The 26,082-nt window shown below is 42.4% G+C and overlaps 1 protein-coding gene across 2 annotated transcripts in view; it reads right to left on the bottom strand.

Moving 5' to 3' along the window:
• The window catches only part of NAP1L1 (nucleosome assembly protein 1 like 1), a 38,245-nt gene extending 23,606 nt beyond the window's left edge, over positions 1-14,639 (bottom strand). Inside the window, exons 1-2 of one of the 2 annotated variants that reach the window (XM_049792069.1) lie at positions 14,491-14,639; positions 260-294 (exon numbers count right to left, since the gene is read on the bottom strand). In XM_049792069.1, coding sequence (XP_049648026.1) covers positions 260-276 — 17 coding nt within the window. In that variant the 5' untranslated portion in view covers positions 277-294; positions 14,491-14,639. The remainder of the gene's footprint in view (positions 1-259; positions 295-14,490) is intronic. The other variant, XM_049792068.1, reaches the window with a different exon arrangement.
• Between the last annotated feature and the right edge of the window lie 11,443 nt (positions 14,640-26,082).

Below are 26,082 nucleotides of genomic sequence, written 5' to 3' on the forward strand. Positions count from 1 at the left end.
TTTCCCCTCCAGAATTCCAACTAACATAGTAAGTTGACTGCTGCCTTGTCCCAGTTTTAGATTTACTTACAATTAGTATCCCAAGCCCATCTGGCATGAGCAACTCAAGCTTTTCTCCCGCATCCTATAAACATCACATCCTGCCACAGAGCCAAGATCACTACCCAGACCCTGTCTATCAAGTGTCTGGAGATCACAGCCATCTGAAGTACAGCATAGGACACAGTCAGAGCCTCAGTAACCTACAGATTTTACTTACTTGTCTATGTCTGCCATTCTCCTAGATTTCAAACCCTAGAGAAAAAAAACAAAAATGTAAGAACAGCAGCACTAGACTTCACTTACAAGGTCTACAGGCAAGTGACATAATACTAAAAAGGAAAGAAACACAAACCATGTTAGCTTTAAGACATAGGATAAATACATATTATAGTCTGAGGACTGGCATATCTCCCATGCGCTTTTTGAGATCTCATTCTAAAGTATACAGAAATACTGAAAAGTTTTGTCCTGGTTTAGAACGACTAGATCTACTCACATAAATTTAAATAGCAGCAAAATGCCATGTTGCCTTTTGTATCATAGTATTAATATCACAGATTGAAAACTAGTCCTGTCTAAGTTTAAAAGCGAAATACAACCTGAGAAAAACTGAAGCAAAAAAGGGTGCTAGAACCCTTTTGGTAACTGTTTACTCATTTCCAGCATGTAATTGCAGACAGAGGATACTTATAGCTAAATCAGTTTGTTTTAATACTAAAGACACCTTTTTGTGGATTTACTTTTAATCCCAACTTTAAAATCCAATCCAAGTAGTTCCTCAGAATACCCACAGAATCGCAACATTTAAAAAAAAAAAACAAAAAGAAAATTGATGCCAGGTGCCAAGGTACTTAATATAACTAATTTCCATGTCCTGAATGATCAGAATTTTCTTAAGTATCTCAGTATCATCAAAAACACATTCCAGGCAGCAACTACAAACATTATACGTTGAGACTATTACAAATCTTACATACCATGAAGCACCTATGTTCTCAAATGTATTACAAGATGAATAATATTTTCCACCAGCAAAACAGTACTTGGGCATCTAGTCTCAAAAAGATGTTTCAGGTAGCCTGAAGTCAGAGACAACACCACACACAAGAAAACACTGTCCCATTACTGTCATCTTAGGTCCAATGGTTCGGGAGACACCAACTACAAAGAATAATTCAATGGCCCAGGAAGCATGGAAACCACTGCTTTAGAGTCCCCATTTTAGCTACTGTCCAGTAAGCTAAACAAATTCAAGTTTTCTTCAAGAAGTTCAACTCCTTATAATGAATTCCAATGAGAATTTTAGTCAAAGTTTTGGAGGTGTGTGTTCCAGAAAAAAAATATGAAAATTGCATTTAATCTGTCCAAAGTGTGTAACACAAAAGCACAATGCCAGTAAGATCAGAACATTAACAGTCAATATGAAGAAACATGTTAGAATCTAAACCTCAGAATTTAACACCTCCATTCTACGTAAATATGATCAAAACATTTTCTGGTGTCATTAACTAGTTCCCAAGAATTACATGGAAGGAAATAGCTGATGTATCTATTTAGGACCACAGCTTTACAGTGCTAATGAAGTATTTAGGGGACTGCATGTTATCAAAAATGTTCAATTCCCTAGTATGCTGAAAAACTAGAGAACCAACTACTTGTCCATCTATTTCAGAAAAATAGTATGGTATTTGCTATCAAATAGAACGGTAGCACTACTGTAAACCAAAGGACATCTAACAATTCAGTAAGAAATCAAGGAGTTCCAGTAACATTTTTGACTAATTTTAAGTTTCTTGAAATTCAGACACATTTGTTTGTCTTGTGACTTCAGGTTTACACATGGATGCAAGCTGCCTTTATAACAATTCCAAACAATCTCCTTTGGATACCATTCTCAAAAGATAGCACGGACTGAAGACCTACAGAAACTGAGAACATACTACAATTATACAGAGACATCTAAATGTGAGGTGTTTCTTGAGCGACATAATATATTTCTGATTTGCAAAAGATTTTATCCATGCAAAATATACAACTTTTTCCTTACGCATGTCTTCGTTCTTCATGTAGGAGCTTTTCAGGGAGACTGGCAGAATCACTGTGCAAAAGAACACGAGATGCACAGTTCACCTGCCTTTCACACATTTTTATGCAAGTGTGACAATCACATTCACAAACTATTACTGCTCCTTGCAGAGATCAACATTTCCTCTCTCTATTCTCCCCATCAAATACACAGCTTCACTTTCCATAAAACTAGAGGCAGTTCTTTCAACAAAGGTGTGACCAGTGACAACACAAATGCTGTGGTCTCACCAAACCAGTGAGCTAGATGAAACAGTACCTGGAACAGCTCAGATACAGGTTTGCTGGAAGAGACCAACGTCTACAGTTCATTTAAATATTTTTTTTTCTAAATGAGGACATGAGATTGGCTATGACCAAGTCATGCCTAAAAACTTTAAGTATCCATCCCACCTCCAACACTGGCCATTAGTAGATGCTTAAAAAAAAAAAGAAAAAAAAGCAATGACATGGCAAGAATTCCCCCACAAACTCTTCTAGCTTTCAATCATATTCAGAAAAAAAGCTGGCTCAGGAAGTACAGGTATTTGACAATGTCATAATAAATTTTTATTTCATAAACTAGCCCTCATCTTCCCTGAAACCATGCAGGTAAGCTGATGTTATCACTCAAGCAGCAAAGTGCTAAATTCCTGTTTGTGAGTTGCAGCATTCAGATCAGAGATCATAACTAAGTCAGATTTTTCTACACTGGGCAACAGTGTGGCAGAGAATGTTTCACCAGCAATCTCTGTTCTTGAATTCCTCAGCAGACCCTTGTTTTCACCATTCTGAACGACTATTTGTCATCAGCAATCTTCAACCTTTCACTGTTCACCCCTCTTTCCAAGATCACATACGACTCTGCTGAAGGTATTTATCTCATTACAGCCCCCTGTGGAAGTCCAGCATCTGCCTGCCTCTCTCCTCATTGCAAGGGACAGTTACTCACTCTCTGCTTCCTGGCTTTTAAAGAGTCCATGCAAGCACTGTATGTTTTCCAACTATGGCCCAGTTTACTCAAAGACTTTGAATAACACTCTTTAAAGATTTTTTTTTAAATTAAAATAGACTGTATCAAGCAGCTGTCAACTTCAGAGCCTCCCTCCAGTGTGTTCCTATTTGCCTCATCCCATTTTTCCTATTCTCCTTGCATCAGTCTTTTTCATGTCTCATCCTTTGATCTTCCCTCCACTTTTTATACAACTCAGTATCAGAACATTTGCAGTTGGAAGAGTTCTTCTGCAAACTGAGGAGATACTACTGTTTGTCATGACACTGTCATCTGCCAGCTCTAGACAACAGTTCTTGTATGAGGAGGCTACAAGGCACTATGCCAACAGAACTACATTGGCAGACATTTAGACTAATCTGTGCAATCCACTAGCATGAATATATAGTTGCATCACATTCAGTTTATTGTCATTTACTTAACCATAAGCTTCTCTGCAACACAGTTCTACTGGTAAAAAAAAAAAGGTAGAGGCAGAAAAGCACTGAGAAAATGCATTCCTTAAGAGCAAACAGCCTCCGCTATTTTTACACAATGCCTAATAGAAGGTCCCAGTCTCATATCCAGAGCTTCAGATACAGTATGTACCACAATCAGTAACACTAAAATACATCATTGCAGTATTTATTTTGCAGTATATCCCCAAAACTAAATCTTTGTATGTAGTACTCACACCACTCAGCTTTCCACAAGAAAGATTCAGCCACCCTTCCCAGTTTGTTTCATAGATGCGTTTAGGATTGTGAACAGCTGCTGCTCCTTGGCACATGGGCAGCAAGAAGCATTCACTTCTATCACCCAAAGTAGTCCCTGGGAGATACCAGTTGTCAGTGCGGCATTATAACAAACCTGGCTACAGCTGGTGTGTTACTTCAAGCCTCAGTGTCTAGGTGATTGCTTTGGACTGAGATACTACTGAAAATCTAGGCCTCCTGACTGCAAGAAAAGGCTTATGAGTACAAATAAAGGATAGCCTCCTCCCCTGTTCAAAAGCCAGCAGGCAAATAACCTCCTTATTCACAAAATATTTTATTTCCCTGTTACTTACGAACAGCTACAGCCAGTAGCATTGCATTATGGTCAAATACAGAGGTGCCCAGAGGCTTCACTTAAAATGTTTTGCTGCTCACTGTAAAAATATGCAGAGGAAAAGAAATAGTTCTCTTATCTTTGCAGGGCTTTAAAGAGAACGTATAGGAAGTTCATACTACAAAAAGGAAGCAAAAGCACAGAAAAGCAAGCTACAGTGAAAGTTTTCTAGAGGCTGAAGTTTAAAACCTCTTTTATACAGGTAGCTGAAGCTTGACCACAAGCCTGCTGCCATCACAAGAATCATGTTCTTTTTCGAAATGGAAAGGTTAGGAGACTGGTAATCCAGGACAAGCTTAGGCACAGTTTTGAATGCATCCTGCAGAACTACTAAAAATTAGCAGAACTCCCTTAAAAACTTCAATCTACTCAAAACAGTATGAAAATTTGCTATTTTCATGATGTTTAAAGGACACTTCACCTCTTTAATCCATCATGGTTTTTAAGAAATGTAGCTTGATACATGCAGAAACTAATAATGATACTGTCATGTGTTCATCCTCAAGTTACCCATTAGTAAGCTTTCAATTTTCAGGGGTTATTGTCTCTTCACTAAGTAATTTTGCTCAAGTGAAGACAGAAACACAAACTGTAAATATTCAGCCCTACCCAGACTTTCCTTTCTTCCCCAGTCTGCCTTTATCCACACAGAAACCAATCTGAGTTTGCACAGCAGCACCAGCCATGTTACAGCTAGGACACAAACGCTCTGGTGAGAAGCCTTTCTTTTTTGAAGGTCAGCTTTACACGTCCCAAGTAAGCATGACAGTATTAGATTACCCTGACATCCACTCAGCCTCAGGAAGACAGGTCACAGCGAGGTGAATTAGGAGTCAGCCAAGAAGGCAAGACATTCCTGAGACACAGTTCCTCCAGCAAAACAGTTTTTTTTTTTTTCGCACAAGCCCTAAGGCTGGCAGGCCACCAACAGATCTCAGCTGTTCAGCATCTCTGTGGATACCGTACCAAAGAGGGTACCCACTCCCTCCCTTTCAGGAAACACCATTTCCCCTCCTCTAGGGAAATTGCTCACACAATTAGCTTGCAATAGCAAGTAAAAGAAATTTCTCAAGTAGTTCAAGGGACACAAATGGGCTTTTTGAGGATATTCAACCCAAGCTACAGCCAAGCCTTATTTACTCACATCTTTAAAAGAAGTCTACCCTTTTGCCCAAACTAATTTCCTTAGTAGTCAATAATTCAGAGCACTGCAAATAAGTCATCCTGTCCATAGAATAGCATATCAGCCTCTTTAGGTCTCTGGCAAGCCTTGGGCAACTGAGAGCAATACATTAACAGAAAATACCTAAACCAAATGAGCTCTAGGTGGGATTAAGAAGCTGCAATGTAAGGTAATAAACTAAGTGGACTAAGTCAGATGTCAGTGAAGAAAAGAGAGATCCAGCTGGAGGACAGCTAGTTGTATAAAAAAAATATCAGGATTAAGTCCTGTAAACTATTTGCAATGCATGCAGAAACCAAAGGTGCCAGACAAATGACATCATACCAGCCAAGTTCAGCTCTCACTACAGACTGGGAAACTCGAGAGCAATATATTCACTGAAAGTTACTTCAAACTGATGTTCTTGCCTAGCATTCCAGGAGGGGCAACTTGTAACATTTTTCTTTACATAATCAGCACCAAAAAAGAAAACACAAATTCAAGTAGTAGTGTAGGTCCATCAAAAGATGCTCTTTGACTGTAGCTGTTCAAAATAATTGTTTGGGATTGTTTGCTCAAAACCACTAGGAGAGGTTTGTAACTTTAAAGAACTCACATGCTCTGCGTGTGCAGTTTCATTTACATGTCAGAACTGGGTTAATTGTTTAAAAAGTGCACCGTACATGGCACAGAGTTACACACTTCAAATTTTTTGGTACTAAGACCTAAAAAAACATATCAATCATTTCACAACTGTTAGTAGAAGCTATAGTACCAACCACCAGGTAGGAAAATTGTTACATGAGAAAGGATCACACAGTTCAGTAGTAACTACAAGAGCATGTAGCTCCTCTTCAAAAAAAAGTAATTGAATCATGTATCAGATTAAAAAATGCCATTTCAAAAGGGAATCAAGGAGAAGACCAAGTGTTTCCTTTTTACTTGTGTGATCAAATTCATGAAACATCTACTATCATTAGCATGGAAATTAGTCCTGAAACAAGGGGATATTGCGCCTATCATTAACATGGCAGATAAGCAATGTTACAAACAGATTGTATCATTCATATTATGGAAAAATATGCCTTCTTAGGAAAGCTGAAGGTCAAAAAAAACCCCAAACCAATCTCAATTAAGTGAGCAGGGTAGTCCTATGCCAGAACATCAAGATACCACATCTATTCGATGAAAGACATTATCAGACACTGAACTCTCCAGAGAGAATTTCCTTTTATTAGTGCCTCAAAGTCCTTCTGTTAACAAAAGATTTCTGAATGTTAATGTAGAAGAGCAAAAAATGGACTAATTTAAATTTTTGAATCTCGAGTAGATAATTAAGACTGTCTGCCCAAATACAAGCACAGAAAGCAAGTGTATGAGATAGTACTAATATAAAGGCTATCAAGGTCTGATAAAGAGACTAAGGAGCTAATGGTCAATGGAAGCAAGGAATCCACATTCCTCAGTACACTAACAAGAAGGTGCCATTGGACCCTTGCAGTAACTCAAATCCTTCTGTTTTGTTGCAATTTATTGTGCAAGCATCAACTCATCCACTATGTCCAAAAGACAGGCACAGTCAACAGCGGAAATACTAACTGGCATGGCGATATATGGGAATCTTTAGCAGAAGCTTGAGTAAGGTCTTCTGGACCAAGCAGAGAAATATTAAAAAATTCAGATGAGTAGTGGTGTTTCACAAAACATACTCAGAACTTCTAGCTACACGCAAGTGCTAAATTGACCAAGACAGGAAGCGCTCACATCACCACAAGGGAAATACGTCCCCTTCATAAAGGGAACACCAGGCTTTGCTGCTGAACAATCTTCCAGTCAGCTAAAGCCAATGCAACGGGCAAATGCTGCTGGAAAAGCTTATCGTGGTTCTTTCTTAGCTATGCATACCCCCTTCTTTTCATCAGCAATGTCTGAACAGCTGTAAAGTTAAAAAAAAAGTGCTAGGTATTCCTTTGGACAGGGCTAGACCTGCAGTTGCATGAGTAACAACAGGGTCAAGAGATGAAGGCTGCCACAGGCAAGTACCTTTTCTAGCAACTCATGAGTAGGGTTAGGCAAGTTTGAAGTTACTGTGCAACTGTATGCTACAACATCTTACCTTGTGATAACATGGCAAAATTCAGAATCTGGCTGTAGAGAATAAAAACACTAAATCACAATAATGCTGAAACAACACAACACAACTAATTGAAACTGTCTGCTCTCTCCCCTTCAAGTGGTATATTTTGCTTTTCCCAGTAATTCCTGAGGTATAAACACCAACTTCAGCCATTTGCCAATGCAACTATTTCACTAGTGCTTGCAGGCCTCTGTACAATACATGTTATGGCATGAAAACCCAGATTTTCCACATTTCAACTTTAAAGTGGTCTACAACTTGCATAAGAACACCAGTTACATGATGGGAAAAATTTAAATTCTTCAAAACAAAACAGAGTGATCATATATAGAACTCAGTTACTAGTAACTGCAGGGTTTGCTTTCATTCACGTGGAAACACTTTTTAGAGCTTTCCCCTTAACTGATTTTTAAATCAGGAAATGAAGATTTAGTCAATACTGAACTCCTCTATTTTTGTAGCACTTTTATTGAATTTTAGGTAGTCCCTGTTTACTCTTGCAGCAAAAAAAGACAGTCTCCATACGGAGAAGGAAATGAACTACAGAATTACAATTTATAATCAGGACTGAATTATATCTGCATGTTTGTCACTGCTACTGATCTGAGCTCCCTGATCATGTTCTAAAAATAGGGTAATTAACACACAATGTGGCCTTTGTTCTGGATGCCAAGATTCTGTAGCAGAAAACCTACCAATTTCTATTTAAAACAATCTTTCATTATCAGAGAAGTAATATAGAAGTTTAAATTCAATTGGAAAAACCTAAACAAGGATTTTTTTATTTTCTTTTTAAACAAACTAATCAGTATAGTTTGTTGCAGTTTCTCCTTTCCATCACTGATAATGGGAAAACAGCAGCCATCCTGAAGGGCTGAAATCAAAATCTTCATATACAAAAAGATATTCAAAACTTCTTAGGAGAGTATTTGTCTACACAGTTCATGTTGGTACAAGTATTCAGGTTTTTTAAAAAGTGTCAAAGTAATATAAAAACCGTGTCAGGTAGCAGGCTGCATTTTAGCAGTTTAAAAGACCAACTTTTGCATTCCACAACATCAAACAAAGGAAGGGAGAGCGTCAGTTGACTGCTGAGATTGTCACATAATCAAACACAACCATACTGCCAGTTACACTGCTATCTGCAAGACTCACACTGCAGCATTAAAAGTTTTTATCCAATGTGACTTAAAAATCATCTAAACATACTTATCTGAAAAGAAAAATTAAAGAACACTGAAAAACGAGTACAGGTTTCAAAAGCATGTTTTTTGCTGGAACATCTGATAAATGTAACAATGTAAATTCATTCACTCCCCAAGAAGCCACTGAAATTCCTAAAATATATTTAGCAACTTTTTTGTTAGCTTTAGTTCAATATTTTTTCCATGGAAACAAAGCGATTACTAAACTGCAAACCTTAGAACATCCAGTTTGCAACTAACAAGCTAGCATTCACTAAAAAAGAACAAAACAACAATCTAACTTTGACACATTTTGGAGGCTGTTGGGGTGAGACATTACAAGTGGTAGTAAGACCCAACAGAAGTATACACATGGTTATGGTTTCAGTATGTCACTTTCAAATGACTACAGGTGCAGAGATTAAAAAGCACTTGTAAACATATACTACACCTATTGAGAAAAACTTGAGCCAAGGAACTTGAGCCTTATTTACAAAGTGATCTTCACAAACATTTTCTTGTGAATTTCACTCAATCATGCTTTTGGCACCAGTAGAAGTACCTGATACCTCCATAAGAGTGAAGAAGGTGATAAAAGAATCAAGAAGCCATGTCATGAAGATCTCACAAAAATAGCAAGCATGTTTCTGATGATGCTACCTTGCACATACAAGGAACACAATAAAGCACTTATACCAGCTCATACTTAACCATCCCAGGTCAAGATGAGTAATTTCCAAAACTGAAGTATCACAGAATTAAGAACTCCTTAGAAGGGTGATCCAAGCAGGGCAGAATAAATAGTACTAAAATCTAAAGTAACATATATTGAAAGAAGCAAACTAATTTAGATTTCAAAAGGTCTAAAAACTGCTGTTCAAAGACACAGATATAATTGCATGCAACCCACTGAAGACTTCTACTCAACATGCAGAAGTAGTCAAGATCTGAAACGAACACATGATGGCCAAAACACACAACGCAAAATATGATCACTATATACTTCAGTAATGTATCTTTAATAAAAATACTGTATTCATTGCTGAACATTGGGGAAGAGAGGAAATAAACCAGTTCAGGGCCTAGCAACATGAATACCTGAGGAACAGAAGCAGTTAAAATCTGAGATTAATGGTATTTGAGATGTGAACAATGAGAAGTGACAGAAAAATACCTAAAAGCAAGTTCAAAAAGAACTGATTAAAAATTGGTTTGGATGTAAACAATTGTTTTATTTCATGACTCCTCCTGTGTTCCTCCAACTTAACCTTTCAATACTTAAGCCAGGTTTTCAACTACAGCCAGAACTAAAAGGAAAACTTTCCCTGACAGGCAAGTCATCCCACACAAAATGTGAAAGAACTGTCCCTCCTTCCTTTGAAACACCGCATATTAAACAACATCTAAAGTAGTAGACTGAACCAATCTTACTGCAGATAGTCAGAAAAGACAACAAGCATTTATGATTCTAACCTGGGTCTTAGAAGCCTAGGTGTTTTTCCCATTCCAGATTCCAGGCATCTGCTTAGTCAAATCTCTTAATCAGAATGTCTAACACTCAAAAATGAGAATAATTCTAGTATGTTTCAGGTTCTGGGTGAGGGTTTCTTTGCTGTTTGGTTTGGTTGTGATTTGGGGGGTGGTGGTGGTATTTAAAGGATAAATGTCAAATCAGCAACTGAACACTCCATGGCTACAGCTATGTCCAGAAACTGAAGTTTTCATATCTAAAAAGTTGCTATCACCTTTTGATCATCATGAGCTACCAAGGACAAACTGGTAGTATTTTGTTCTAAAGTCTACAAAGACTGGGTGAAACAGCTGATGTGCAGCTGCCTAGTCATTACCACAAGTTAAGCTTTGAACTGAAACATCACCATTGTAAATTATGTCTATGCAGAAGTACATTTAAGCACACATCCAGCCCCCAAATGCATCTGTATTTTCCAATACTAAAATCTAAACAGCTTTCCATCTAGAAAAGATCTCCAGTCTAACCTTTGACAGTAGTTAAGATGCAGATTGTGTTTTGGTAATACATAAGTTCATTTAAAAGATTAATCTTTAAGGGAGAACATAAATTACATCAAATCTTAAATTATTTATATTTTAAAACTAAATACAAAATATGAAAAGTAAATTAGCAAAGTCGTCTTTTTTTTAATGCAACTGAAGTTTTAGTCTGCAACACATGTAGTCTTCCTGAAAACCTAAGGTCAAAGTTATCACTAAACACGAGGCCATATTAATAATTAAGATTTTTCCCTTTGCATTAACTTTGTTGAGTGTAGGAGGTCCTCAAAAACCTCATGTATTGTTTCTAAATAGCTTAATTTTTCAGAGGGCCATCAAATGAATCCCCAAGCAACTTCTGCGATGCCTTCCAGGCATGTCTGGTTTTCTAGACAAAAACATTATGACACCAGGCCTACTCTCCAGATTAACAACATTAGGTGATGAGGAACTGCAGTAACCTCTGAGCTGAGTGAGGATCAGCTAGACTGAATTAACTGTAATTATAATCACTTTTGAGCTCACATTAATTTACAAATGAAAACTGACCTAAAAGCATTAAACCCATCATCACAACCGTTCCTTGGATTAAACACCACTTGTACTGTTCTGCTCTACTATTTACTAGCTGCCTTCCTAATGACAAGTTAGATGGAATGCACTTGCCCAGACCAGAAGCTAACTCAGAAGACTCCTCAGCTCTAGTAACATACAAGCGGCATTAAAAAGTCTTGTTTCTGTCTGCAAAGTACTGTCTTCTGCCTACTAGTACCACACAAATACCAAGGCACTATCATTTCATGGAAAAACCCAGAGCTGAAGTTCCACTGAAGTTCCACTGAATGTACACACAAATGCAGAAACACGAATAGGCATTTAAAAAACACCTGCATCTCCATTTTCTGCAATGTGTCCGATTCGTGAAGTTTCACAAAGAAATAAGACTCAGACCTTTAGTCTGAGATACAGCATGCTTGCAGCTGTGTCACAAGAACCTGAGGATGAACTGGGTTACAACCATATTAACAAAAAGGTGTAGATACTATAGACACATTCATTGATTACACCCATTGGTCTACTGGAATAAACTGTCTTTCACCAAAGGATTCAATGAAAAATCCAAAATAGAAGACGCTTGTCTTATTTCCCCTGAGATTTTTTTACTACTGAAATTCAAATCCTCAAGCTATTTTTTTCCCCCCAATGAATACAATCTCTGCCACAATGAGTTAAGTTCTCCATGTTACAACTACTTCAATTTTTAGGAGCTAAGTGAATAAACAGATTTATACAATGTGACTAACAGTACAGTAAGCCAAAGTTTCCTTGATGATCTGGAGTTCTGTACTAAAGGACACAGTCTCAGCCTGGAAAACTCGGGTCTCACTCAGGGCTGTGAAAACCCTGTTTACTAAGCTTCATAACATACATGCCACAATGCCTTGCTTTCAGTTTTACTTGTGCACGCATGTTCATTGTCAGTTATACAAGAAGCTCAAACCCAGACCACCCATTTCCAGGGTGCTCAGGAAGCGGTTCACTATGAGTCCCCTGCCTGCTCCCACGAACAGGTTTTGAGTGAGGTAGGGGCTAAATGAAGCACAAGGGTGGCAAGAGCATTACTGTGCTGTACACACACAGCACTACAGCAGATCCAGCGCTTTTGGTGCTTCCTGTGACACAAGGCTGGCTGCACAGATGCAGCACACTACTTCTGCGCACTTCCAGCAGCCCCAACACTCACTTCCCAGTCCTGTGAATGTCAGAGAAGGACCAGGGACTCTGAAAAAAGACAAATCTACCACCTGTGCACAAGACCCTCATTCTACAATCTTCCGTCCTCAGAAACCACAAAACATGATATGCAAGACCTGTCACAAAACACAGAAAAAGTGAAGGGAAGGGAGATTGCTAATACATACCACTCTCACAGGAGTAAGTGGGCCACAAAAAACAGAAGTTCATGTATCAATGGCCTATTCTAAGCACTTATATCAACGTTTCAGATACCTACCTGAAGCCTGAGTGGCCTAAACTTTTGGCTGGTACAGAGGCATCCAAATCACTCAAATTTTAATGTATGTAGATTTCAAATTCTATTCTGCCCTAACAACTAAGGTAATTTCTGGATCTACAAGAGACTGGAAGCTATTCAGCTTGCTTCAATCCAAGTACAGTGCTTTTCTCATTCTCTAAAGAGTATACCATTATAAAATGGTCACAACAGGAAAGCTACTAACAAGCTACTAACAAGCTACTAACAAGCTACTAACAAGCTACTAACAAGCTACTAACAAGCTACTAACAAGCTACTAACAAGCTACTAACAAGCTACTAACAAGCTACACCACCTAGAGCTGTACACAGCCTTAGCTCTGTTCTCAAGTTTTATTTCAATGAAAATAATCAGGCACTGTCTCCTGCCTGATTAATATAATATCCAGCAGCACAACATTAAAACCCTGAAAGAGACGGTGAGCCGAGGAATGCATTTGTCATACCTTGCACCCCCACTGCCCACTTCTCTTGCCTCCCTCAAAGGGGTCAGAACATGAAATGTCAGTTTGTCACTGTAGGGCTTCAAACACAAACGGACACACACACAACTGCAATGTGCTCAGAAATAAACTGTGGAAGATGCTGATGTATTATTACTATGCCACAGCCACTTGAAAAAAGGCTTGTGTTCCCTTCTGCAAGCAAACAGGGAAGGTTTTGTATTAGATATTCAAAGCCTCACAGGTACTGGCAGTGTGTGAGTCTCCTGAACATCCAATATGGAGTAGATGGAATCTGTTTTATATGTAGCTAGGTCTATAGGAACGCTAAACACGAGCCAATACTCCCAGCTGTAGTTACTAGATCTTTCAGGTAGTTTCTTAACCTTCCTTGCTGACAGACCCATGCACCTCTTGTACCCACTACTGTGGGCGATGAAGGCACCTCCAGTCAGGCGGAGAGCGAAGGCGTCGTTCAGGCACCCAGAGAAGCGACATGTTGAACTCCAAAAAAAAAAACAAAAAAAAACCAAAAAAAAACCAACCAAAAAACCCCACCAACCCCCCCTCAAAGCGCTCTTTCCTGAGGCAGGAAGCAAGAGCTGCCCGTCCCCTGGCTGGAGCTCTGGGTCCCCCTGCCAGCAGCCAGCAGCACAGCCTCGCCGCAGCCAGAACAAGGCGCGGGAGCCAGCACAAGGCCACAGCGCGCTGCCATACCACCCCCCCCTCACCGCCCACCCCTCCGCCATGTGCCCATCCACCCCCCCCCCGGCCTCCCCGCCACCCGGCCCCCTCCCGCCTCCCTCACGGACGGGCGGACAAGACAGACAGACACAGCCCGCCCGCCAGCCGCTCCTCCCCGTACCGCTTCCCGGCCTCGCCGCCCTCCGGCCCCGCTCCGTCCCCACGTGTTGCCGGCCAGACCCGCCTCCCCTCAGCGCCGGACCGAGCCCCGCGGCCCTCCCCGGCCTGGCCTAGCCTAAACCCGGCCCGGCCCTTCCGCGGGGGGCGGCGGAGAGAGAGAGAGAGAGAGAGAGAGAGAGACGCGCGGGAGAAGGGAAGAAGCGAAAAGGGAGCGTTCCCCGCCGACGGGCCGGCCGAGCAACCGGCGCCTCCACCTCACGGGCCTCGGGGCGCCGCCGGCCCCCACACACACCCTCGGCGGCCGCGCTAGGCCACGCCGGCACCCGCGGCCTCCCCCTGCGTGGGAGCGGGGGGCCGAGCGCCCCCCCCCACCCGCTTCCGTACCCCCCCATTCCACACACACACACACCCCCTCAGCCCGGTACCTGCGCGGGCCGGGGCTGGCGGTGACTCAGGAGCGAGGAGGAGGAGGAGGAGGAGGAGGAGGAGGCGCGGCGCGGCTGGCGGTAAAAAGACCCGAGCTCCCGCCGCTGGCGCTCATATAGAATTAACGTCACCACGTAAACCTCCCCCACCCCCCCCCCTTTCACCCTCCTCCTCCTCCCTCCCCCTCCCCCCCGCGCGCGCCGCGGGTCTCCTGGCAACGCGCGGGCGCGGCCTCCCGCCTCCTCCCGCCGACCGACCGACTGACTGACTGACTGACTGACTGACAGACCGACGGACAGACCGACCGACCGCCTCAGGGACGCGCCGGCCGTTGGGCCCGGCGGTGGGTAGGCGCTGAGGGAAGGCCCGGGACGTGTGTCGTGTTCGTGTGTCCGTGTTTCCTCTCACGTATCCGCGGGCCGATTCCAGCGTGGCGTGGAAAGGACCCGGCGGGAGGGTTGGACCCGCCGTGGAGGCCGGGTGGGATGCTGCCCACCCTCCCCCGAGCGCTTCAGTGAGGCTTTGAATCTGACCCGGGAGGGGTTTCCGAGGGCACCCGAGCCAAAGTAGAAGTCACTCCAACAGGTAAACCCCGTCCACGCAGGCTACAGGCGCCACAAAACCGCAGCCGGCACCAGCTTGACCTGAAAAGACCAGGTTTCCAAACCATGGTGGCCCAAACGCTGTCTCATCAGTTTCGATGCCTTGGCCGGGGTGCGCGGCCAGAGGCAGCAACAGCTTCAACTCTCCCGTTCTAACTTGCCGTGCTTTTTGCCTGCCAGAGACCTGAGCAGCCCGGGTTCCTACAAACGCCTCTCACGCCTGGCCGCAAGCGCCAAGGGAAGCCTTTCCTAAAACCGACTCCTGGCGAGGGTCTCTCTCCCACGTGCATGGTCTTGAGCGATGGCAGGGAGCGAGTGATGGCAGGGAGAAGACATCTGTGATCTGCGCTAAACGCACAGAAACGTAAATGTCTTGGAGACTTTGAGCTCCTCTTGGCTGAAATGAGCCGATGATCCCATATATAATTCTAGGCAGATGGGGTGGACAGACACACGGTGTGGTGGCATAAGAGCTGTTTGCTGAGGATATATATCACCGTATATTTGACCTGTATTCTTTACATTTTACTAAATCCTTGCGTCTACTTGTCTAAAGCAATCTGCAGTCTAAATGTAGGTATTTAAATAATGGAAATGACAACAGAAAGCAAAAGAAGTGGTGGATCTGCCTAGCATCTGCAACACAATCTGCGTTAAGTAGGAGCGAAAAATAAAGGATCCTATTCTACGCTGTACGGTGCCACACCAGTTTTGTTCCAGCATACGGCAGTAAAATCTCAGCCCCCAAAAGCAGATGTCTTTGTGGTAAAGAAATCCCATCTGCAAGACAGAAGTTTATGGAGGCAACCTACAGATGCCCTATTCCCCAGCACACTGAATTTTGGGAGGTGGCCTTTTTTATAACATGCAATTTAAAATAGCTAGAAACTGAAAGTGTAAGGAGGCAAAGGGAAGATCCAGGCAAAAGGTTGCACAGCATAGTCCAAGTGATAAGAATTAGGGAGAAACAGGGATGGAGATGTTACGTGATTCTGAAATGATAGTACCTGTAGCCCCCGGATTTTAAGGTTGTACTAGAAGCTAATTTTTTATTTATCCAAGGTGTCCGGTGCTTGGGAATATGAAGAGAGCAGAGGTGTACAGCAGGCATTTGATAAAAACGAGCAATCAGTTGGTATTTATTGCAACACCAATTATATGCTATTATTGCAGGCGTTCTCTTTATTCAATCCGCTAAAGTGGGAATCGCCAGTAGAGAAGTCACTCGCCAGGCGGCAGCTAGCCTTGCTTGTCTTTCCAAGACCTGCCACCTCATGACATGCAGAACCCTGAGGTGAGACCCAGTGACCTCTACGAGGGAGAAGAGCGATGTAGGGAAGAAATGAGATGTGCGGAAGCCAGCAGTGTGGAGCGGAGAGTAAGCTAGTCAACAGCAGGGGCCAAGGAGTAGGGACAGGTCTAAGCTGGAAACGTACCTCTACACTGGAGGGAAATGCCTTTTCATCCAAAATTCACAGATGTCTTTTAGGGGTTTTGCATTAGTCAGGTAAGTCAACCCCTTCTCATGAGACAAAATAAAACCCAAGTCCTTATACTACGGCTAATTAGCAGGTTTTGAAGATCAACGGTTACGGAAAAATTTTTCTATAAGAAGCAGTTTCTGTGAACAGCTAAGTAGGAGGACATACGGACACACTTCTGCTTCCACATGGCTCCTGCCATCACATGTGTATGGAAAGAGGAAAAGACAAGCCCATTTCTTACAATACCTGAATTGCACACACATGCAAGCATTCTAGTTTGGGTTGTTTTGCTGTCAAAACGGTTCAACTTCTCCTGACATTTCTACAGTTGTGAAAACAACACTGAAGAATAAAGTTAGTCTTGAGTTGAAATTAAACCTGTACTTGAGTTTTAATGGCCCGTATATTTTTCCTTGCTTTGAATTTTCATCTTCCTGTGTGTTTCCCATGCTTTAGAGCATGCTTTGCAACTTGTATTTTCAATATGGCTGTATAGTTGGAGTACTGCCTTGGCATCGCACAGGAAGTCAAACTAAAACCATTTTTTGAATAATGAGAATCAAATCACCTGAGAATGGACTAGATACTGGCACAGGTATATTTTCCTCATAAACGAGTGTTAATTTTCAAAATGCTACATCCTGAAGCTTTTTTAAGAGCCTTAAAACGTGTGTAAGAAACGTGCAGGTATGGTTACTGAATGCATAGAACTTCCAGCTTCTCCAAGCTGGAAGAGCTTTGGTAAGAGACACTAGGAGAACTGCCCTGCAGCATAGAAGCTAGGACAGGTTTCCTGGGGAGAGTGATTTGAGGTCAAATTGCTGCTCCAAATCAGAGGACGAAGAGTTTGAACTGTGTGCCTTGCGTGCTAGCCGAGTGTCTTGCTCATGGAGCTATTCAATACCAGGGAATCTGACCTCTCCCTGGAGTGCATAGGCCTTTATCAGCTGTGCTCACTTTTGAGTCCTTCCCCCCACAGCTTGTATCGCTGACTCGCACGTTGGCTGCAGAGGGAGGCTCAGGCAGGGGCTATCTCCAGACAGAGGCCATGAGGACACTCAGGGACGGAGCACCAGCCTGAAGAAGGTCAAGCACTGAAGCTGTTGCAGAAGGCTAAGCCAGCATTTCTGTAACAGCTTGTTGCAACAAGTGAGTTTGGCACTCACCTCCATGCTCAATCTTCCTAAGCACCGCATGGATCCTGTGTGCTTGAGCTGCATTTAGGCAGGCTAGAGCTAAGCTAAAGCGGCAGTGCTTTAGCTTAGGAAGATGTGCTGGTCATGGAGCTTGGTATGCTTACTTCAGATCAAGAACTCCTCTGTGGCAGGCAATTCATTGAACATTTAAGCTGCTTTCAGTCCCTTTTGTACTAACAGAAAAAGGCAAAGCTTCCTTAGTATGGACCTGGATCTGATTACACGAACTCCTAGACACTCCTTCAGAGTACTAGGCACGCTTGGCACCTACCAAAGGCTCAGTTTTGCAGGACTCAGGACCTGCTCAGCACTGCAAACCTGCAACATATGAAAAGCTATGACCACATGTTCTGACCATAGCTGAATTCAGATCAGCTCACCCCCAATTGTTTTCCAAAGTACTGATTGCCCAAGGTTACCCTTTCCTGAAATCTGTTGGCAGTGCTCCTCATGTGAGCACTGAGTTACAGCGAGGGATGATATGAGTGCTCCTTGTCTGCGGTAGCTGGCTGAGTTACAATCACCATGGAAGTTATCATCAGTCACCGAAAATGAGAACACCCTCACTGAACTATTTACAGAGCAAAAACCCCAAGGTTCCCCAAGTGCCACAAAGAGATGCCTTTTACTCAGCACAGTTTCATACCGCGATGAAATCCTGTGCGGAAGTACTAGGTTTACCAGTACACAATGAAAACAGTGAATCCAGCGTATTCCTTTTTTAAAAGAGTGAATTGCTTTCTTGTGGCAAAAAGCAATTCTTTCAACTCTTACTGAATGATTATTCCAAATTACATGGCTAGCCAATGAAAGATATAGTGAAGAGCTGTTGTTAGCTCTTCCACATACTGTTTACTTTTTGAGGAACTACTTGTTTTCCAAAGGAGAGTATATCATTCCAGAAAGCAAGTCATAGTTTATAAAGAGTGCCACAGACAGCATAGAAAGTTCTGCTGAACTATCACATGGCGAATCATGCAAATCCCCGTGTAGAGCTGAATGAACACCTCTCACTGATTTCTGTTTGCACTTGCTTCTGCTTTTGTGAAAGGAGAGCAAATTTTCCCTCAGGGAACACATTTGCAGACAGGGTTAACAGCAAACTAAAGAAATACAGTGTGTGTAACCTTTGAGATACTGTAATAAAAGACAGAGAAAAATGACATGGTTTGGAAAAAGTGACATGCTGAAATGTGATTATACACTTTTTGACATAGTAAACCGTCAACATCTTTCATTTCTTAGTATTTTTAACTCTCCAGGGACTAAATCATGACTCTTACATTATAGGGATTGCTCATAGATACAGAAGGTATAAACCAAAAGTAACAGAAAAAAACAAAACAAAACAAAACCCGAAACAACCTAGGGGAGAGATGAAGAAAATAAGAATACAGTTTGGAGTGATAAACTGGGGAAAAAAGTAAACGATACAGGTGTATTGAAGTCAGTGAAGAAATGGACGTACAAGTACTTTAGAGGTAGTACAGAAGTTAAAATCTCAAGTTTGTCACACTTAATGTTCTTTAAGGTCATTGCTGGGGGCTAGAATTCACTGCAGGTTGGTGGGTTTTTTTAAATACTGCACTTACTGTGAAATAATTCTATCGGCAAAAAAGCAACTGTGCTAACTGAAATATCACTGTAGAATAGACTTTTTAAAGAAGCTGTATCTGGAAACTGATGAATTATTAAATTACTACATTAGAACAAATCTTTTTATAATGCATATAAATCAGTTAAGTCATAAGAAAAAAGACATTAAACAGAAGAAGCTGTATCTCTTGTAGTGCCTGCGCTCCTCCCGTAGCTCCTAATGTATCTAACTCTAACATGACAGTAAAACTATGTACAGAAGAGTCCTCGTTTCTAGTATTATTGGTCACTTCACATGATAAAATAAAAATGAGGGAAGCTCTCACACTTCCTGGGAAATCAGCCCAACCGTGTGCCTCTGAAATGCCTGCACACTAACGCACTTCTGGAGTGCGTTGATGGTTCCTTTCCAGCACAGATGATCAAGGAGCCGGTGATGGGAGGCACTCTGCTGGCCCTCGTACTTATAACCAAGGAAGAACTGGTCAGGGGCGTGAAACAACCTTTGGGAGCAACCTTGGGTGCAGTGACTGCAAAATGGTGGAGTTCAGGATACTGAGGGGATAGAGCAAGGCAAAATCAGGTTCATAACCTTGAATGGCAGGGCAGCAGCCTTTGGCCTGCTCAGGGACCTACTTAGAGGAATCCCAATGGAGATGGACTTGCAGAGAAGAGGAGTCCAGGCAAGTTTGCTAATTTTTCAAGGACCACCTCCTCCAAGCTCAAGAGCCATCCATCCTGATTTGCAGAAAGTCAAACAAAGGTGGCAGGAGGTCTGTGTGGATGGACAAGGAGCTCCTGACAAAACTCTGACATATAAAGGAAGCATAAGAGGAGATGGGAGTAGAGACAGGTGACCTGTGAGGAATACAGAGACACTGAGCATGCAGGAATAGCATTAGAAAAGCCAAAGCCTACCAGGATCTGAACTTGTAAAGGGATGTGAAGGGCCACCAGAAAGGCTTCTGCAAGTATCTTAGCAGGAAGGGCCCAGTGCTGAATAGGACCAGGAAACTGTAACAAAAACCCCACAGAAATGGCCAAGATACTCAATGCCTTCTTCACCTCAGTTTTCATGCGTAAGATTTACCTTCAGGAATTCCAGGTCCCTGAAAACAGGGGGGAAGTTTGGAGCAAGGAAGACTTATCCTTGGTGGAGGAGCATCAAGTTAGGGAACATTTAAACCAACCAGACGCACAGAAGTCCATGGGACCTGATGGGATGCAGCCATGAGTGCTGAGGGAGCAGCTGATGTCATTGTGAGGCCACTCTCAATTGTCTTTGAAGGGTCTTGGCAATCAGGGGAGGTTACTGAGGACTGGGAGAAAGCAAATATCACTCTTATCTTCAGGAAGGGCAAGAAGTAAGATGCAGGGAACTATAGGCTGGTCAGCCTCACCTTGATCCCCAGGCAGGTGATGGAGCAAATCATCCTGGGAACCATTTAGAAGCACGTGCAAGACAAGAAGGTGAATGGAAGTAGTCAGCGTGAATTTACAAAGGGGAGATTGTGCCTCACCCTCCCAGGAGCCTTCTACAATGAAATGGCTGGCTTGGAGGATGTTTATTTTTACTTATGTTGAAAGCACACTTTCAACACTGTCTCCCGTAACATCCTCATAGACAAACTGATGACTAAATAGATGGGCAGTGAGGTGGACTGAAAACTAGCGTATGGCTGGGCTCACAGGGTTGTGATCAGCAGCACAAAGTCCAGCTGGAGGCCAGCCGCCGGCGGTGTACACCAAGGGTCAACACTGGGGCCAGTACTCTTTAACATCTTCATTAATGACCTGGATGGTAGGACAGCATGTACCCTCAGCAAGTTTGCAAAACTTGATACAAAACTGGGAGGACTGGCTGATATACCAGATGGTTGCACTGCCTGGAGAGGCTGGAGAAATGGGCTGACAGGAGTCTCATGAAATTCAACAAAGGGAGATTTAAAGTCCTGCCTCTGAGGAAGAACAACTCCAGGCACCAGGACACGCTGGGGAACGATAGGCTAGAAAACGGCTTTGCAGAAAAGGACCTGGGGGTCCCAGCGAACACCGAGTGGAACACGAGCCAGCAATGTGCCAACAGCCGCCTGGGTTGCATCAGGTCTAGGGAGGTGATCCTTCCCCTCTGCTCCACCCTGGTGAGACGTATCTGGAGTGCTGGGTCCAGTCCTGGGCTCCCCAGTAAGAGATATGGACATACACATCGAGTCTGGAAAAGAGCCATGGAGCTGATTAAGGGACTGGGGCATCTCTCATACGAGGAAAGGCTGAGAGAACCAGGACTGTTTAGTCGCAAGAAGAGAAGGCTCAGGGCAATTTTTGTCAATGTTTGTGAACACATTCTCGGGGGTAGGAAAGAAGACGAAGCCAGACTCTTCTCAGCAGTGCCCATTGAAAAGACATGGGGCAAAGGGCACAAACTGAAATATGGGAGATTCCATTTAAACATATGAAAAACCTTCTTCATTCTGGGAGTGATTAAACAGTGGCACATGTTGCCAGTTTGAATCCTTGGAGATATTCAAACCCCAATTGGATACGGCCCTCGGCAACCTGCTCTAGCTGTTCCTGCTTTGAGCAGGGGTTTGGACTAGATGATCACCAGAGGTGCCTTTCAGCCTCAAGTATTCTGTGATTCTGTGATATTTACATAAAAGCCTTGTTGACATTTGATGTTCAAGGATTTAAGATTGAAAAGCTGTGAAAGAAGCCTCAGCTAAATTTTTCATAATGAAAAATGCAATGTAATACTATCAATTTAAAACCACCGGAACAGTAGCACAGCATGTCTAACATACACAACACTCACATGTCTGTCTGATTAATTCCAAAATGTTCAGGTAGAAGGCAAATCAAAATTGTTCTCCATGATTTGCATGACAGGTTTGCATGGGGAAAGAAAGCCTTCATACTTGGGGAACTGAAAGTTGGCTATATTCTCTGCTGTTTATTAGGTCTCTTTCTATAAAGCCATGCTGGCTCCTGGTTATAAATACAGCATTTTAGTGTTCTGCAGAAGAGCAGACTGCTTCTGCATCATTTAGTCTTATAAACTCTATGCATTTCAAATCATATCTGTAGCCCAATTTAGGCAGTTTTCTTATGAAATATAACAGTATTTAAAAGCTGAGGGTACTGATAAAACTGCTTTGGAGTTTCTGCTTGTCATTTTGTTTCGTTGCTTTTTTTTTGATGCTTTTGCTTTTCATCTTTCTGTGTCTCCCACTGCAATAAGCAGACCTGCCATTCTTAAGAACTCTGTGGTATTGCTACATTAGCTAAAAAAGGATGAAGGGCAGAAACTAGGCAGAAAAAATAAAGGGAAGTTGCAAAGGATGGGAGAAGAGCAAAGGAGAGGAAGATTGGTGAGAGCTGTGGGATTTGCTACGTGAAGTAACCAAAGCCTTTAAAAATAAGGGGTAGAATTAATTCCACCTATTCAGATGTTCTCAGCTTCAATATCTCAACTTTCCTGTGTTGTCTTAAGAGTGGAGAAAGATAAACTCTTGTACAGTGTAATTCACCTGGGCTGTTTTAATTGTCTGCTTGAAGGTGGGATGACTTGTGCCCTAGAAATACCTCTTTCTGTCTACTGACAATACAAGACCGAGAGGATGAGCTGAAAGGTAAGTGTGCACATTTACTGAATCCACCTCAATTCTCTAGCACTATTTTGAACACCTGAAGTGAAGAAACGGAAGACGAACAGCAGAAGTAGTCGGGGCAGCTCGTACCTGCCAAAGCTGGTGGTGCCCCAGAGCACCTGGAACACAAATTGCCCAGTATATTCATTTTGCATGTTTAGTGCTGGTTTTCCTTTCTGTTTTCCACAGTGGTGTCTGGGTCTGAAATGCAGAGTATACCTAAGATCTGGTTGTTTTGCCTGGGTTTGGGGCTGTAAGGGTGACATCTCCTCCCAAGGTCACCTGGCTGTCCTCGGTGCCCGCCTGGGTCCCTTCTTCCTCAGATGCTCTGGAATTACTTGCTGGGACTTGCTGGTGGCTGCAAAATTCCAGGTGTGAGCAGATGTGCAAATCTTATCAGCTGTGTTGCTCCTTTCCATCAGCACGGCTCTGCTGTATTGGGGCAGATGTGGTCCTTGTCCTCAGGATACCTTTTCTCATTAATTTGCTGTGCCAGGAAGCCACAGTTCTCAGCATTATTGCAAATGCTGGAAGAACAAGACAGACGGTCAAGATTCCTGAATGGTCTAGATGATAGCCTAGCGCTGCTATAGTGAGTGTGTGCCCCTTGGGTGAACAAATCTGTGGTGAGCTAGAAATAACCGGTTATAAAGCAGCATTTAAGCACGGGGGGTTCATCCGAAAAGGACGCCACACAGGTGAAGAGGTAATCTGATCCAACAGTGAAGCTACGCAGAGAGAAAAGACAGAAAGCAGACTTGTTAATCCAAATGTGCTTGTGTTACATAAACAAATCCTTGAAAAAAACATCACCTTGGAATAGCTTTTCTTCAGCTCCAGAGAAATAATTAATAGTAGATAAAATATCAAGGAGCTCAGAGGTGGTAAAAAGTGGCTTTCTGCAAAATCCCTGAAGGGATTCTGAAAGAAATTTTCCCCTGGTGTCAAAGGCCCAAGTACCAATTCTCTCATTATTTCTTAATAGATGATCAGCCAGTCATGAATTCACTGCTAATGCACAATAAAAAATAATATGATTTCAATATAAATAATTTATAAACACCAGCCATCACTGACAATACAGATGTAGTTAAAAATGATTCCTACCTTCAATTTAGGAAGGGACAGGCATAATGAAATTCATTCTATAAAAGTGAGATGTCCTATGTAAATTCAGGGTTATAAAAATAAATTTTATGACAACTCTTCAGTAAATTCCAGAATTCATAAAGTTCTAGAGAAGTTTTGTCTGTTTGTGAAGTAAATTGTACCTCGGAGCTCTTGTGATTTCTCTACCTAACTAGTGTTACATTTAGGCTAACATTATTTTTAAACTATCTGTAACTATCCAAGTAGTGGCATTTCATATATCAATATATTAGGTACTATAAAATACTAATATAAACCTTTACTACTATAAACTGCTACATTTTATCATGCAATCTAACAGTAAAGCTTTTTTTTTTTTTACATTGTTCCTTATTAGATATTCACATGTGACTATCTGCATTAGAATATCATAGTATTTAGAATACCTCACACATTACAGAACAGTTTATAACATTAAAGCGGAATTATTTGTATTAGAGGGATAGTGATACAATAATTAAGTCATTTGTAAATGGGATCTAAATTCATAGGTGAGCACTGCTCCAAATATTTATGAACGTCTAGCATGCTCAGAGCCCTAGGGTTTTTTTAAATGACAATATGAGTTGATGAAATACTGCTTTGCAAATATATGCTTATGACATTCAATGAACTGGAGGAATCCTGCTTCATTAAATTGAGTCTGCTATTACTTACTCCAAAAATATCTAAATTTACAGCTATTCCTCCCAAATCCCACGAGGCAGGCGGCAGTAGCCAGCCACCTGGATGCTGTTCAGTCTCGTAGGATCTCATTAGATGCTGAATATACCAGCCACACTGCTGTTCCTTCTGCCCACGTTCCTGCTCCTAAATAACCCCTCTGACCCCAGCCCTGCTGGCTCCTTGACCAGGACCAAACCGGGCAATCCTGACCTGTTGCCCTTCCGAACTCTTCGCTCCGAGTGTCACCGCCCGCGGTGGCGTTCCTGGCCTGAATCCGGCTCGAGTCTCGCTCCCGCGCCGTTTCCCTGTGGGCAGCTCAGTGCAGTCCCCACGCCTGGCTCCAAACGCAGCGTTTAGCCTTCAGTTCCTGCACTCAGTAGCTGTGATTGAGAATTGGTATTTCAGGTCAGGCTGCCTCGCTAGCGTTACCCGTGTTTGTTTCCATATTCCTACCAAGGAACTGAAAACATCTGCTAAGTGGTGGCTGGGAAGGTACAACGAAGTGCATCTGCGGGACCTGAGGGTTCTGTAAGGAAAGATGTAAAGTTTTACAAACCACGAAAACAATAACTACTTTGTTTGAACTTCGGCACCTTAATAAAAGGCACCTTAGACATAACTAAGATGGGAGACCAGCTTCTCAGGAAATAAAAATGTACTTGGCATCCTGATTGTTGATTCACTGGCTGCAGCTAATTAACTGCTTGCATCGTCTATGTGTATAAACACATTCTTTGCTCCCTGTAGCTTACTTATCACTGTGTATCTTTTCTTTTTTTTTTTTTTGCTTTCAGAGTGTTCTGGAAAAAATTTTTGAAGCAGGGGCAGTGATAGGTGATTGTAGGCTTAGTCTTTGTGCATTACTCAGCAAGAATAACAAAGCTGGCTTGTTGACTGTGAAAGGTTGTTCTCTTGTTGCTTTGGGCTTGGAGGGATACTGTCAAGGCTGGCTGAAGTGTTGGAGTATGTGTCTGTACACTCCAGGGAATCTGTGGAAAAAGCAGGTATTGAAAGTCCTGCACAGCAATTGGAAAAGGATTAAAAAATCCTCCAGGGTTTAGGCTCCTCCATGGGTTTGGGAGTTCAGGGTTGCACTCTCCCACTTAGGCAACGTGCTGCCACTGACACAGGTACACACATGTGGCACAGGTGTAAGAGACCAATAATTTTAAACGGGAGCTTTATATTTGCTTTATCAGAGGTCAGGGCACGCAGCAGGCAGAGCGTGCATCGGCAAGGGACAGAGTTACA

The sequence above is a fragment of the Accipiter gentilis genome, chromosome 34 (genome assembly GCF_929443795.1).
Source record: "Accipiter gentilis chromosome 34, bAccGen1.1, whole genome shotgun sequence".
Lineage (NCBI taxonomy): Eukaryota > Metazoa > Chordata > Aves > Accipitriformes > Accipitridae > Astur > Astur gentilis.